Source organism: Selaginella moellendorffii, unplaced genomic scaffold (genome assembly GCF_000143415.4).
Source record: "Selaginella moellendorffii unplaced genomic scaffold, v1.0 SELMOscaffold_13, whole genome shotgun sequence".
Lineage (NCBI taxonomy): Eukaryota > Viridiplantae > Streptophyta > Lycopodiopsida > Selaginellales > Selaginellaceae > Selaginella > Selaginella moellendorffii.
In genome coordinates, this window is record NW_003314274.1 from 1,457,499 (window position 1) to 1,471,141 (window position 13,643).

The 13,643-nt window shown below is 46.6% G+C and overlaps 3 protein-coding genes across 4 annotated transcripts; 1 reads left to right on the forward strand and 2 right to left on the reverse strand.

Moving 5' to 3' along the window:
• Window positions 1-1,423: 1,423 nt before the first annotated feature.
• Window positions 1,424-5,381, reverse strand: LOC9646055 (pentatricopeptide repeat-containing protein At2g13600). Of its 2 annotated transcripts, XM_002969968.2 has the most exons (8): window positions 5,054-5,381; window positions 4,912-4,996; window positions 4,737-4,853; window positions 4,602-4,666; window positions 4,462-4,550; window positions 4,218-4,409; window positions 4,046-4,165; window positions 3,692-3,987 (listed from the first exon to the last, which is right to left on the reverse strand). In XM_002969968.2, the coding sequence occupies exons 1-8, from the start codon at window positions 5,352-5,354 to the stop codon at window positions 3,802-3,804; spliced, it is 1,155 nt and encodes a 384-aa protein (XP_002970014.2). In that variant the 5' UTR covers window positions 5,355-5,381; the 3' UTR covers window positions 3,692-3,801. The 2 variants fall into 2 exon arrangements, with proteins under 2 accessions (XP_024530683.1, XP_002970014.2); XM_024674915.1 differs by lacking the exons at window positions 4,737-4,853; window positions 4,912-4,996; window positions 5,054-5,381 and having other exon boundaries at window positions 1,424-3,987; window positions 4,602-4,660.
• A 90-nt stretch (window positions 5,382-5,471) lies between these two features.
• LOC9646056 (pentatricopeptide repeat-containing protein At2g35030, mitochondrial) lies at window positions 5,472-7,073 on the reverse strand. The gene has a single exon (XM_002969969.2). It carries the CDS (start codon window positions 7,071-7,073, stop codon window positions 5,472-5,474), a length of 1,602 nt encoding a protein of 533 aa, XP_002970015.2.
• A 1,461-nt stretch (window positions 7,074-8,534) lies between these two features.
• LOC9646057 lies at window positions 8,535-10,091 on the forward strand. The gene has a single exon (XM_024674960.1). The coding sequence runs from the start codon at window positions 8,535-8,537 to the stop codon at window positions 10,089-10,091; it is 1,557 nt and encodes a 518-aa protein (XP_024530728.1).
• The last annotated feature ends 3,552 nt before the right edge of the window (window positions 10,092-13,643 follow it).

Genomic DNA, 13,643 nt, shown 5'->3' on the forward strand with positions numbered 1-13,643 from the left:
TCCAAGACTAGAGTGAATACGGACCGACAAGCGGGGTAGCTTGGTGAAGTGTTCAAGAGCCGGCTCTAGTTCCCCCAGGAGATCGACTGGCCGATGCTCCCAGTCCAAGTGTGGGTGGCACTACCTACTTGGATACCAGGTGTGGCTCAACGGAACCTCGCTCTAAGCCCACAGCTAGAGCACCTAAAGGCGAAAGGCGGGGAGAGTACCCAGGTGGCTCGTGTAAGGCCACAGTGTTCCGAAATGTTGTCCCAAAGGCCTAGATTGTGGAAAGGAAGAGGAGCAGTCCTCTGGGGTAGTGACCAAGGACACAATCGTGTGGTGAGGAAGTCCCAGAGGACCATGGGACTTAGTGGTCGGGCCTGTGGGCCTCGATCTAGTGGCAGTGTTGGCAAACACGGCCAGGGGCAGAAAGGGACTTGGTAGGAACTGACAAAGGGACTTTGGGGAAAGCGATTCCCCAGGTCTGTGGGCATCCTAAGGATGCTAAGGAGTGGATCTAGGATGACCACTCATGGACAGATGGCCCAGTCTTGGAGAGACGGGATGGTGATGCAAGTGGTATTGGACCACTAGTGCAGCAAAGGTGAATGGGCATGGCCTTAGTGTAACGGGCTGCGATGTCAGTGGTACCTTTGGGTGTCGGTCTTGGGACCGGACACGTGAAGCACTTGGACCAAGTGCAAGTGTTGAGTGGCATGGATGTCATTCTTGGGGCTAGCAAGTCCCAAGTCCTGAATTGGACTAATGAAGGTTGTGAATGAGACTCCTCCAAGTGGTCGGAGGTGTGGTTAAGTGACTAAAGTAGAATGGAAAAATTAATCGCTTACAGCATGGTCTTGGCCTTAGGACGCAATTAGGTTCTGGAGATCGAAGGAATGCAACCCTACAAAATGCACTTGCACCAGCATCCCAGCTCTGGGAAAGCTCCTCCATGGTGGAACTCTCACTGGAGGAGCTCAGTTTTCTCAGCACAGTGGAACATAAAGCATAAATTCATGCACCAAAACCAGTGGTAACAGTCACTACCATTTGTTTGCTCTTAACCCTGGCTACAAAGCTCGACCTGGAGCAGGTGATTGCAACTCTCCCATGGTTGAAGTGCAGGCTCTATTCCGTCTATGATACCCCCACAATCCTTAACAAGGAGGATGAGTTGTGTTCCCATGAATTTGTCCCAACCATCAAGCTTAGCTTTGCAGGAGGTGGGGAATGAGGTGGAGGTGGATTAGAGCCAAGCACCCCTCATTGTTGCTCTTTTCAAATATTGTTAAAATCTAGAAGAGATCTAGTAATGAGGTGGTGGTGGAGACTGGTCTTTCCTACTGGCCACATAGGGCACTCATCCCGCCACTTGCGGATCCAGCGCTCTACTTGCAAGCTCTCCTCCTCGTCTGTCAGTGGTCTTCTGGGCTAGTTCGGATTGGCCATTGGATTGTTTTCAACCCAAGAATTTTGCTCAGTTAACTTCATAGCGTGTCGGTTACATCGTTATATAGCTAGCTATGGATGTGGAGGATCGCTGATGTGGTGATCTGGTGTTTTCCCATACTCCACACCAACGTTGTCCTCACCACCGCCATGATCACCACGTACGGCAAAGCTGGCGGGCTATAGCTGACGAGGCAAGCGTTCGAGAGCTCCCCAGTCGCGAGAACCGACGTTGTCTCGTGGACCACCGCCTACGCCCGGAATGGATTCCCGGCAAGAGCCACGGAGCTCCTCTGCGAAATGCTGCTCCACGGCGTCTCTCCATCTCCAGCCACTCAGGGAAGCTCGGCGATGGATAAGACGGATCTGCTGGGACGCTCGGGCCAGATCAAGGAACCCGAGGATCTCATCGCCAACATCCTGTTCAAGCCTCAGTCGGTGCTGTGGATGTCGCTCCTCAGCTTGTGTAGACTCCATAGCGGCACTTCACGCCGGAGGAGAACCGCTAGCGAGCTCGTGAAGCTGTCCAGTCGAGACGACGCTGCTCCATTCGCGCTGGTCAACGCTACCACCTGATGATCGAAAAAGATCTTTCGCCTGTTCGCTCCTCCAAGGATCTTGGAAGGTCACACAGGCTCCTAGCAGCGTCGCCCAGGCCAGATCGTTCGGCTCAAACGGCATGCTCGTCACCAGCTCTTGAGCCTCGAAGAGTCTTCCTCCCCGAGCTAGAACGTCGACCATGCTGGAAAAGAGTTCCACGTTTGGCTGGATGGCATAATCCTCCATCATCGACACGAAGTAGTCCCGGCCTCTACTGACGAGGCCCGAGCGGCTGCAAGCGGCGAGAAGCATGCTGAAAGTGATGTCGTTCTTTGGGATCCCTTCCACGTCCATGAGCTCCGCCACCTCGAAAGCTTCCAGACCTCGGCCGTTTTGAGTGTAGCCGGCCACCATCGCGTTCCACGAGACTGCTGTTCGCTGCTCCATCCAGTCGAAGACTCTCCTGGCGTCGTCCATGCTGCCGCATCTCGCGTACATGGTGACGATGGCGGTCGAGACGATGACGTTGGATCGCTGCAGCTCACTCGGGATTCCCTCGTGGATGATCCTCCCGCTCGCTATGGATGGAATCAAGGAACAGGCGTCGAGGGCGCTGACGAAAGTTATGAAGTTTGGCTGCTCGCCGTGGAGGTCCATTGCTCGGTACAAGGCCACTCCTTCCTTGCCGTGGCCGTTTTGAGCGTAGCCGGCGATCATGGCTGTCCAAGTTATGACGTTCTTCTCGGGCATCTTGTCAAAGACGAGCCTTGCTTCTCTGGGACTCTTGCATTTTCCGTACATGTCGATGATGCAAGTTCCCAGCACCACCTCGGTCTGAGAGACGTCGTTTCTATCTTCGATGCTGCTATGGATCAATCTGCCTGTCTCGAGAGCCGCACCCGATCCACAAGCGTCGAGAGCAGCAACGAAAGTCACCTTGCCCAGCTCGACGCCTTCCAGATCCATCTTGCTGAAGAGAGTGATAGCTTGCGACCAGTGCCCGTTGCTCGAGTAAGCGGAGATCATCGCAGTCCAGGAAACTATGTTGCGCCTAGGCATTTTCCAGAAGATGAATTCCGCGGCCTTCGCTCGACCACACTTTCCATACATGTTGACAAGGGAGCTTCCCACCACTAAGCTTGAAACGTAACCAGTCTCCACAGCGCTCTCGTGGATCATTCGGCCTGTTTCCAGATCTACCAGGCTCGAGCAGGCATCCAGAACACTGATGAAAGTGAACTCGTCAGGAGCAACACCGTCCAAGTCCATCCTTCTGAACAAGCCCAAGGCCTCCTTGAAGTGACCACTTTGAGCATTGGCGGCGATTAGAGTGTTCCACGATACACGGTCCCGGGCTGGCATCTTCTCGAACAGGTAGCAAGCTTCGTCCATATACCCGGCCTGAGCATACGCTGTCACTATGGAGTTCCAGGAAACGCAGTCCCTCTCCGGCATTGTGTCAAACATCCTTCTGGCCTGGAAGAGATACCCATTCTGGGCATAAGCGTTGGTCATGATGTTCCAGGAGTAGACATTGGGGCGGTCGATGCTCTCGAACACTTTGCGTGCTTCGACTACGCTGCCACACTTCCCATACATCTCTACGAGGAGATTAAGTAGGAGCCTGTCCCTGTAGTGCTGGCTGCGAGAGATTTGATCGTGAACAACCCGGCCTTTTACTAAGTCTTTACTGTCCCTGTACGCCTTGAGAAGTCTCACGTAGTTGTGACTGTCCTCTCTTTTGGATTCATGGCGTTTGTCGAGAAGGAGCAATCCTTTTTCTTCAGACTGGCGGCAGTCCATCTAACCCATTGCGAACTTGATCTCAATCTAAGCTCGTCTATACTCATCACCGCAATCTCCAATGACGGCCATCAAGTCCTTTCCCCTGCTTATCACTGATCCAATTCTGTCCACGTCGTCCTCATCTAGCTTGAGTTGGAAGATGGCTTCCGAATCTTTTAGGTGCTCGGAAATGCCGAGTCGCACACCAACCATGGAGCCTGCAACGCAAGGCTAGCAGCACAAAAGTATCGTAAGAAAAAGGTACCGAACTTGCACAACCGTTACTTACTTGGTCGAGTATATAGCGCACAGCAACAGTGGAGATTGAAACTCCATGCTTCATAGCAACTTGTTGGCAAGTTTTTAAGAGTTCTTGGAACAGATCCCAGCCTCCCCAGGCATTCACCATCTAAGCATTAACGAAGTTAAGATACTCGAGAAAGTGATAAACATGTATATACCTGTTTGTACTTTTTTAGAGAAGGTGTATCGAGAGCGGGGCCTGCAAAAGGTATTGAAACGTTTGCGTCGACAAACTTTTCCGAGAGCAGCCCTCCCATGACAGTCCCGTATGTGATAAGCTTTACATCACTTTGCTCGCACACATCCTTCATGTGTTTTTGAGGTCTCATGTCCACCAGAGAATGCTGTACCTGGAAATATATTTGTTTTAGAGCATCAGCCCAAGTACCTGAGGTTGCTTACCTGATTTGAAACGATCGGGATGTCCTTGTTGACAATTATTTCCAATCGCTTCGTGTCAAAGTTCGTGAGAGCCAAAGTTTTGATCTTCCCTACAGCGCTCTATCAATATCTTAAAAAGAGCACCTGTCACAAGAGGGTACCTTCTTCTTTGAGATCCGTCAAGTGCTTGAGCGCATCCAGATAGCCAGGATTCGAGTATTCCCACCTAAGATACAAAACGAGAAGAATTTATAGATCGACAGAAGAGCTGACAAGGTCTACCAGAGAGAGTCTACCAATGAAACTGCAGCATGTCGAGGCATTTGACGTCCATTCGCTTTCGTGAGCGATCGATGCTCGACTCAACAAACTGTCTGGTAATCTTCACGGGAGAAGGCACCCATTTGGTCAAGCTGCATGAAAAGGATTCGTAAGCATGCAAGAAAATAGAGAATTCTACTTCAGAAATACCCTCTAGCTTGAATCGCTGCCTCCTCGCCTCGCTCACGCCTCAATCGGTTGATGAAGACGCCATACAGTTCCTCCGCTGGTCCATCTACAGCGACAAGAAATCGATCAAACCATTAAGAAAAAGAGTAGAAATCAAACTTACAAATATCAGCTAGATCGAAAGTGTTGAGCCCCGCGTCGAAATGTCGAAGCATGGCGTCGACAGCCGCATTGGACTCGATTCTTCCCCAGCCTCCGCTTGTCTGCCACATACCATTCACGACGCGGCAAATCTCCAGCTTGTCCCCTGCTCCACTGCTCACCACAGCTCGCCGTGGATCGGCCGCGACACTCGGCTGGGATGAAGACGCCGCCACGGTCACACACCTGCGGCAGTGGATGCCGTGACGAATCTCGCGCATCGCTCCTCGACAGGGCGACATTGGAAGGAGCGCCATCGCCATGGCCGCCGCGCGGAAGAATGCCCGAGATGGGTATATCCCAATGCCCTGTTTTTAGGGCAATATAGTTTAATCTAATTAAAATTGATAAGCAATCGAATCGAAACTCAAGATCTTCAATCACCTGGTAGCGTTCAGCAGCGCGTATGGAGCAGCGTCGTCCCGACTCGACAGCTTAACGAGCTCGCTAGCGGTTCTCTCTCGCAGCCTCCGGCGTGAAGTATCGCCATGGAGTCTACACGAGCTGAGGAGCGCCATCCACGGCACCGAGTGAGGCTCGAACGGCATGTTGGCGATGAGATCCTCGGCTTCCTTGATCCGGCCCGAGCGTCCCAGCAGATCCACCATACAGACGTAGTGCTCCAGAGCCGGGGTGATGCCGAAGTCGTGGAGCAGCAGCTGGAAGTAGTCGGATCCATCGCCGAGCTTCCCCGAGTGGCTGGAGATGGAGAGAAGGCTGACGAGCGTGATCTCGTTTGGTCTCACGCCGTGGAGCAGCATCTCTCGGAGGAGCTCCGTGGCTGTTGCGGGGAATCCGTTCCGGGCGTAGGCGGTGATCATGGAAGTCCACGAGACAACGTCGGTTCTCGCGACTGGGGAGCTCTCGAACGCTTGCCTCGCCAGCTCTAGCCCGCCAGCTTTGCCGTACATGGTGATCACGGCGGTGGCGAGGACAACGTTGGTGTGGAGCTCCTCCGGCGAGAGCTCCGCGTGGAGGAGCTTTCCCAGAGTGAGATCCGGGACGCTGGAGCAGGCGTCGAAGACGCTGGCGAGCGTGATCTCGTTGGGCTGCATGCCTTCGATCTCCATCACCCGGAAGAACTTGATCGCGTCCTCCCCTCGGTTATTCTGCGCCAAGGCCGAGATCATAGCCGACCACGAGACGACGCTCCTCTGGGCGATCCCAGCAAAGACTTCGAGCGCTCGCTCAACCATGGAGCACCGTCCGTACAAGGTGACCAGCGCCGTGCCCAGCACCACGTCCGAGGCCAGGCCCAGATGGGCCACATCGCCGTGGATTGCCGTACCTTCTCCCAGAGCTCCAATCTTGGCGCAAGCGTCGATCACCGTGACAAACGCCATATGATCCGCGCGGCATCCACTTTGATCCATCCTGGTGAATGTTCGTATCGCCTCTAGCTCCTGGTCAGCGTCGGCATAGCCGGCGATCAAACACGTCCATCCCACCAAATTCACGTCGGGCATTTTATCGAAGAAATCCTGTGCCTCCAGCATTTGCCCCGATCGGGCAAATGCCGCTAGCATCGCTGTCCAGGTCACAAGATCGCGCTCTGGAGCTCTATCAAAAAGATATTTTGCGCAAGCAAAGCTACTGGTACTGGAGTAGGCTGTGATTATCGCGTTCCAGGAGACTATGTCTCGCAGCGGCATCGAATCAAACATTTCCCTTGCTGATCGGAGATCTCCAGTTTCGGCATAGCCCGTGATCATCGCGTTCCAGGACGAAACTGTCTTCACGGGCATTGAATCGAACATAGCCTTGGCGTCGTGGATATGACCGGATTGGACATAGGCTGCCACCATCGCGGTCCAGGAAACATGGTTCTTGTGGGGGTTTTGATCAAATACCTCTCGCGCTTTGAGCAAGTGCCCGTTGGAGGTAAATGCGGCAGTCAAGACGTTCCATGAGTAGACGTTCTTGTGCTCGATTTTTTCAAATGCAGCCATGGCTTCCTTGGGACTGCCACACTTTCCATACATATCGACTAAAAGATTTCCAAGGAAAGTGCTGTGTGCTATGAGATTGTTATTACATATATATGCATGGATTTGTCTGCCCAATGCTAAATTCCTTTTTATCGCACATGTTCGCAGTTCTATTGCAAGATCTTCACTGCAAGAAATATGAAAAGGAAACTTAATATTCTCATCTAAGTACATAACATTTTTCACTTGCACATGCATATATACAAAAAAAATCTAGAAAAGATCAAAATATAAGACAGCAAAATTGCCGGATGAACAGAAGGTTAGAGTCTTTCTCTTCCTCTCTCTCTTGTTATTCCATATTTCTTCCTTGCAAACTCAAGCAATTGCCACCACAGTGAACTCCAGCTGCTGCCCAAGCTCCGCCGATTGGTCCACTCTCAACTCCACCGTAAATGGTCATCTCCTCCAAGTTTTGCCACCGGCAGCGGTTCCACACTAACCCTAGAAATAAAGTTACTATTAAACATATATTAATGACCTTAGAATTACTATTTTAGAAACATTTTTTGTCCTTTACAGTTATAAATAAATTCTAAATGATATATCAATTAAGGTTAAACACTACTCAATATTAAGTCATTGGATAGAGGATTAGGTGAGTCACTGTTTAAGAGTATGTATAGTAATTTGTTTTACTGATGCTAAGCAACAATGCTTGGTTTACTTTTTTTTTTTTTTTGTTTGTACTTGTTTATAATTTTGTTATCTGTTGTTGTTTTCTTATAATTATTTTTCATTTTAATTAATATTAAAGTTATTATAAGCTTTTAGTTTTTAAGATGTTTTATGCACTGTCTAATTAAGTATAGCTTGTATTCTTTCTAAATGAAATACTGGTTTATTTTTAAAGTTTTCTTCAAAGTAATTATTTTATATTTAATTTTTTGTTATTGGAAAAGAGTCCTAATAAGCTGAATTGCATGTTATATTTCTTAGCTGGGAATAATTCTAATGATTCTCTGTTCTCATATATTAGTTTAATTAATCACCTCCATGTCTCACACACTCTCTGTGTTGCAAGACCTCTATAACCCAGCTGCTTTAATCTAGCACTTTCTGATAACTCTGTCTGATATTACAAATGCTATTCTTATTGGTGATTATGGGCTAACATTGAAGCGTTAAAATGTGTAAACACTAATGAGAAATATAAATGCAAGATCCTTCAAAAAATACTAAAAATTATATTGAGCTCACTTCCTAAATATAAGAATACTATAATGGGCTTTTCCAATTTCCTATGCTTGAACAATTTGCAAACACATCTCGGTAAGATATATGGATGATCTAACGAGCCACAAGCGAGAAAACTCATCCTTGGGAATGTGGCCGATAGCTATCTCCAGGATCCCAACACAAGATGAGACTAATGAAGCTCTTTCCATGCATAAGTTGATTTACATTAAACACTAAGTAAATGACAACCGCTAGATTTCGCGCGAGGGTTTTGACATGGAGGTGTCGATGAATACGAAGGGCTTCCGGCGGTATGGCAAGCAGGTTCGTGAGGCAGAGGTGGCGGGGAATGTTCTGAGGCTGCCCAATGGTTTCCTGGGCAAGCAGCTGCTTCCACTGTGGCTCCATCCGAACTACATCCTTCTCGAGGATTTCCTGGTTCGGAACACCAAGGGAGATGCCATGGATGTGGATGAAGAGTTCAAAGTTCGGAAATCGCAGTTTCACTTGGTAGGAACACCCGGGATTGGGAAGAGCTACTTTGGGCACTATTGGTTCTTCAAGCAAGCCAAGGATGGCAAGCGGGTGATCTGGAGGAGCCAGGGCGGTGTTTTCGTCTACTTTGACTTCTCGCTCGAGGACCCCTTTGTGCACGCTTCCAGCGACTACGTTGTCCCCGGCCCTTGGTTGGAGGATATCGAAACAATCTGGCTGGTGGTGGATGGCGGCTGCAAGGGCCTCGACCACGATGGTTTTGTGCTCCAGTGCGTCTCTCCAGGTCGCAGTGGCTACCACGAGTTTGCAAAGGATGTGGGCGTGCCTTTTCACCTGGAAGCATGGACGCTCGAAGAGTTGATGCGGTGCAGGGATGCTCTGAACCTGGGATTCACGGATGAAGAGCTTGCAGAGCGTTTCTACTACTGCGGGGGCCTGCCTAGAGAAGTGTTGGATAAAAGGAAGACTAGCCAGAGCCTGAAAGACTTCATGACAACGGCGGTGTCTTGGGCCCCAAGCTGGGAGGCAGTGATAAGGGATGTAGCATCTGGTGCAGATGCCATATCCAATTACCTTCTCCATTATCGGCTGCAAAGGGAGCTCGGTGTGAATGCAGTTGCTTCGGACTGTGTGCTGCAGTTTACGTTGAAGTTCGCTTCCTTCTTTGTAGAGGATTTGGTAGTTGATAAGTTCCAGAGGCTGGGACATGGGAAAGTCAGGGAGTTTTTCGACTTCTGCCAGAGAGTTCCTGAGGCCCGCGCATTGTCACGGAAGTTTTTCGAGAAAAACGTCCACAGGAAGCTGCAGGATGGCGGAGGTGATTACACAATCAAGGATTTGGTAACACCGGACAAGCCTCACCCGGTTTTTGAGTTAAAGCCATCGAGCACCAAAAGGCTTCGTCGCTGGGAAGTCACTAAAGTGGCTGAGGGAAAACCATCGAAGGACGAGAAAATGCGTGGCTCTGCTGTAATCGGCAAGGGGGAATCCGTAGGATTGGCAAACCTTGATAGAGGCTGTTTCGTCAACTCGTATGCAGCCGTGTTCAAGTCGCTGGACTCGTTCGTCGTCCCAGATATCATGATCCAATGTACGTGCTCTCTGGATCACAAGATTTTCTGGGCTCCGGTCCTGGAGGTGGTGCAGGAATACGATCGTTGGTATTCACTCCAAGGTAGTACGCCGCCACCTTACTACCGCCTCATCTTCATTGTCCCAGAGTGTCGGTTTCGGGACTTCAAGTTTCAAGGGTATAAGAAGGAAGATGGCACTGACTATTTGGAGCTGCAGCCTGAAATGTCCAGAGTGAGGCAGTTGGCTTTATCTTTTCCATGGTAAGAGCTACTTCATGTTTTAAGTACTTCGGACAATCCTCGCATTTGACAGGCATTAAGAGGAATGATTTCTTCAGTCTTCTGCTTGACACTGTAAGTGTGGAGCCAATTATCTATAATATTTATAATCGGTCTTGCCACTTTGTTATGAGGTGACGAGACTTATGGCTTGGTTTGTCACAAAAAGCAGCCGCATTGCTGTTCCGAAAGCACGGCTTGAGAGCAGCGTCTATAGTACCTAAGAGCAATCGCAGGGTACCTTCACGGTAAACCTTCTCCAACTGGCCCCCTCCCGCTTAAACTCAACATCGCCTTAGAAGAGCTTTAGATTCTAGAGATTGGAGGCTTGAAAACGTTGAAATTGCTGAGAGATGTTGAGACGATTGTTCCAGTAGCTATGGATGCCAGTGAACTTCTTTTAAGTCACTTTGTCCCTGAAGAAAAAAGATAGATTTACTTCTCTTTGGAATATTAAAAAATTGATCTAAAAACTTTTACCAGGCTTTCATGCAAGCCTTGAGGAGATTGTTTCACTTGTGCTTTTTGATCTGGGAAAGCTTCCAAATCCCACACGCTGCTCATAACAACGATAGAATGTGAGCTAAACCGAGACTGTAAATAAAGCAGTACTGTAAATAAGACAATGAACCTGCAAACTTTAGGTATCGAGGAAGTATAGAATTTTAGTGCAAACTGGGAATTTGGGGAATTTGACAGTGAAGTGTTTGTTCTTGAGAACCACATGCCTGTTCCAAGCATCCATGTCGTGGACTTTCACCACCGTTTTGAAAGTACTAGTGGAAACTCCCACAAACTGACCGTTCCATCGGAGGAGCAAACTACAAGCTCAAAGGAATCCACCCTGATCATCACTGATCATCAAAGAAAGATGATTCAATTGCTTGGATGAAAGAATAGCTAAAAAAAACGTTCGATCGATCAGTTCAAAGCACGACATGACCTTTCAGTGGTGCGCTGAACTCGAATCCAGAGCAAATCCTTCCACCCCGTGAGAAACAACTTGGAGGGGTGCCTGGTTTGTAACCCGAGAAAAAGCACGGCTGCTTTCTGCGAAGTCCCAAACCCTGTGAAAGTATGAGATCCCTCATGCGCTATCATGCTGACCTAGCCGAAACAAAGACCTCAAGCTTGGGAGCTTTGTCGCTCATTTCTTCGTCATCATGAAGAAATCGACTCCTCAGATTTTCCCTTCGCCTGTGCGCCTGGCTCAATCCTGTGCTGCTGGATTGAAATCCATGGCACTCTTGTGGTCGATCCATCGCCACTGATCACGATTTCCATGCCTTGGATCAGCTCAGCACTTGGAGAGACGGAATTCATTGCTTGCACTGTACTGCAAGAGCTCCACTGTGATTGGCCACTGCTTACTGGTATGAAGAGAATCATTTAATTTTCATAGCCAAGATTTCTTACTGTCGCTCTGTGGTGGCGCTGGAGATTCTTGAGCTATGCTGTAGCTAAGGCGGCGACAAACCTCGACGCCTCGCGATTCCGTGGAAATCCTGATCGCCCAAAAGGGCCAGCATTGGTAAAAGTCTTAACCGTAGAACTTAATCTAACTTTACATTTCTGCCCGTCACCAATATAGAAAACCATTACTGGAAATTTTTTATCGTGAATGAAAAATGAAAATCATTACAGAGGTGTGTGCAATGCGGTGCGATGAGGATGATTACAGGGCATTATGCATTGAGTCTGAGATGGGTGTAACCTGTGAGGACGATGTCAAGATCAAGTCCAAAGGATGCTGGAGGTCCGCATAATATCATGTGTTGTGTACACCTGCCAGTGTTTGTGAATCTTGCAGAGCGTCAAGTTCAAGTAGACTTTGCCATGCGTGTCATGTTGGAATTTCCTGATGTATTCCACTGCCCGTTTCTATGTTAGGAGCTCAGAGTCACAGGGGATATCATTTCGAGGATTTGTGTTGCGTAGGAGATCGAAGGCCGGGCCGGAGGAGCTGACCATTTACGGTGGAGTTGAGAGTGGACCACTCAGTGGAGCTTGGCCAGCAGCTAGAATTCACTGTGGTGTGGCAGCAATGAACGGGGCTGGTTGAGTCTGGGAGGAAGAAATCGCCAAGAAGAACAAGAGAGAGAAGAGGACCATTCTTTCTCTCAAAAAACAAAAAACACTACAAAATTTAAGCAACGTATTTACAGTTAAATATAAATCTAACCATATCAAACTAGATAATTGTATCAATTCTCTCAATACTCTTAAACTCTTTGTGAATGAAGTGCCACCATGCAAGAAAGAGAACAAGTGCCTAGGAGGGGGAGTGAGAGGGATTGGGTTGATAAGGTATATATATTGTAGTTCAAAAGATTCCAGTAGCAATTGTAAACAATATTAAATATTTTTTTTAAAAAAAATAGTTAATCAATGGTTAAAAGAATATTTGATACACTTTTATTCATGGGCCTTATTTTTTATATTTGAACTTTTATGGATTATCTCTCGAATCGTTCCCTTTTATTGTTTATACTTAATCATAAATAATTAAGTTGAACATCACTATCATTAACCAAGGTATAGAGCCATGAAGACCAAATCTCTATTCACAAATCATTCAGCAACAATTAAATTTTAAAATTTACAAAAATTGGAAATGCAAGTGAAATTACTTTTCAACTCCTTTTGCTAAATTAAACCTCTATCTCATCATCTTAAAATCAATCTTGGATCTATAAAGCTCAATATCTTGTAAAATTTAAAATGACAAGTTTAGCATGCAATATCAAAACCAAGACATAAATTGAATACTCAGCTAAACTTATTTACAGTTAAAAAGTAAGTAGAATTGAATTAAGATTAGAAAATTTCATAAATTATAAACATGTTTAAAATTTATTAAAATTAATTAATTTAAATAATTATCAACTGTTAGATAGTAGAATATACCAAAATATCCAATTATATTCTGCAAGAACAAAAACAAAAATAAATTTATAAATTTATAAAAAAAATTGTTGTGCAATGTATGTAGCAATGCTTCATTTGCTTAATAGTAGTGTTATTCCTATTTATAAATTTAATTGTTCAAATAAAATTTTATAATTATAAACATGTTTATAATTTATAAACACAAAATTAAGTTTATTGATTATCAACCATTAGTTGGTACAAAAAAATTAGAATATACTAGGAAGTGTTTAACAAAGTTTATAAATTATAAATATATCTATAAATTATAAATATAAAATTAATCTAAATGAATAACAACAGTTAGATTGTAGAATATTGTAGAATATCCAAGCATATTATAGCTATGGTTAAGCAAACCAAAGTGGGCTATAAAAGGGATATAAATTTGACTCTAAGAAATAGAAAAAAATTTAAAGAAAAAAAATAGAGTGGGTATTAGAAACACTTAAAATTGAAAAAAGACATAAAAAATTAAGATTTTCTTATAGCATTCCATATAATAATTCAACAAGAGAACTACAAGATAACTTCAATCACTTCCCCAATAGAGACCTCCACAAACAAGTTACAATATTTTCACTTTTAAAGGTTTTCTCTAGAGAAACAA

Excerpts from the sequence above, each read along its gene's own strand:
- LOC9646055 (XM_024674915.1), bottom strand. The coding sequence starts at position 3,774 with ATGGACTGCCGCCAGTCTGAAGAAAAAGGATTGCTCCTTCTCGACAAA.
- LOC9646057 (XM_024674960.1), top strand. The coding sequence starts at position 8,535 with ATGGAGGTGTCGATGAATACGAAGGGCTTCCGGCGGTATGGCAAGCAG.
- LOC9646056 (XM_002969969.2), bottom strand. The coding sequence starts at position 7,073 with ATGTATGGAAAGTGTGGCAGTCCCAAGGAAGCCATGGCTGCATTTGAA.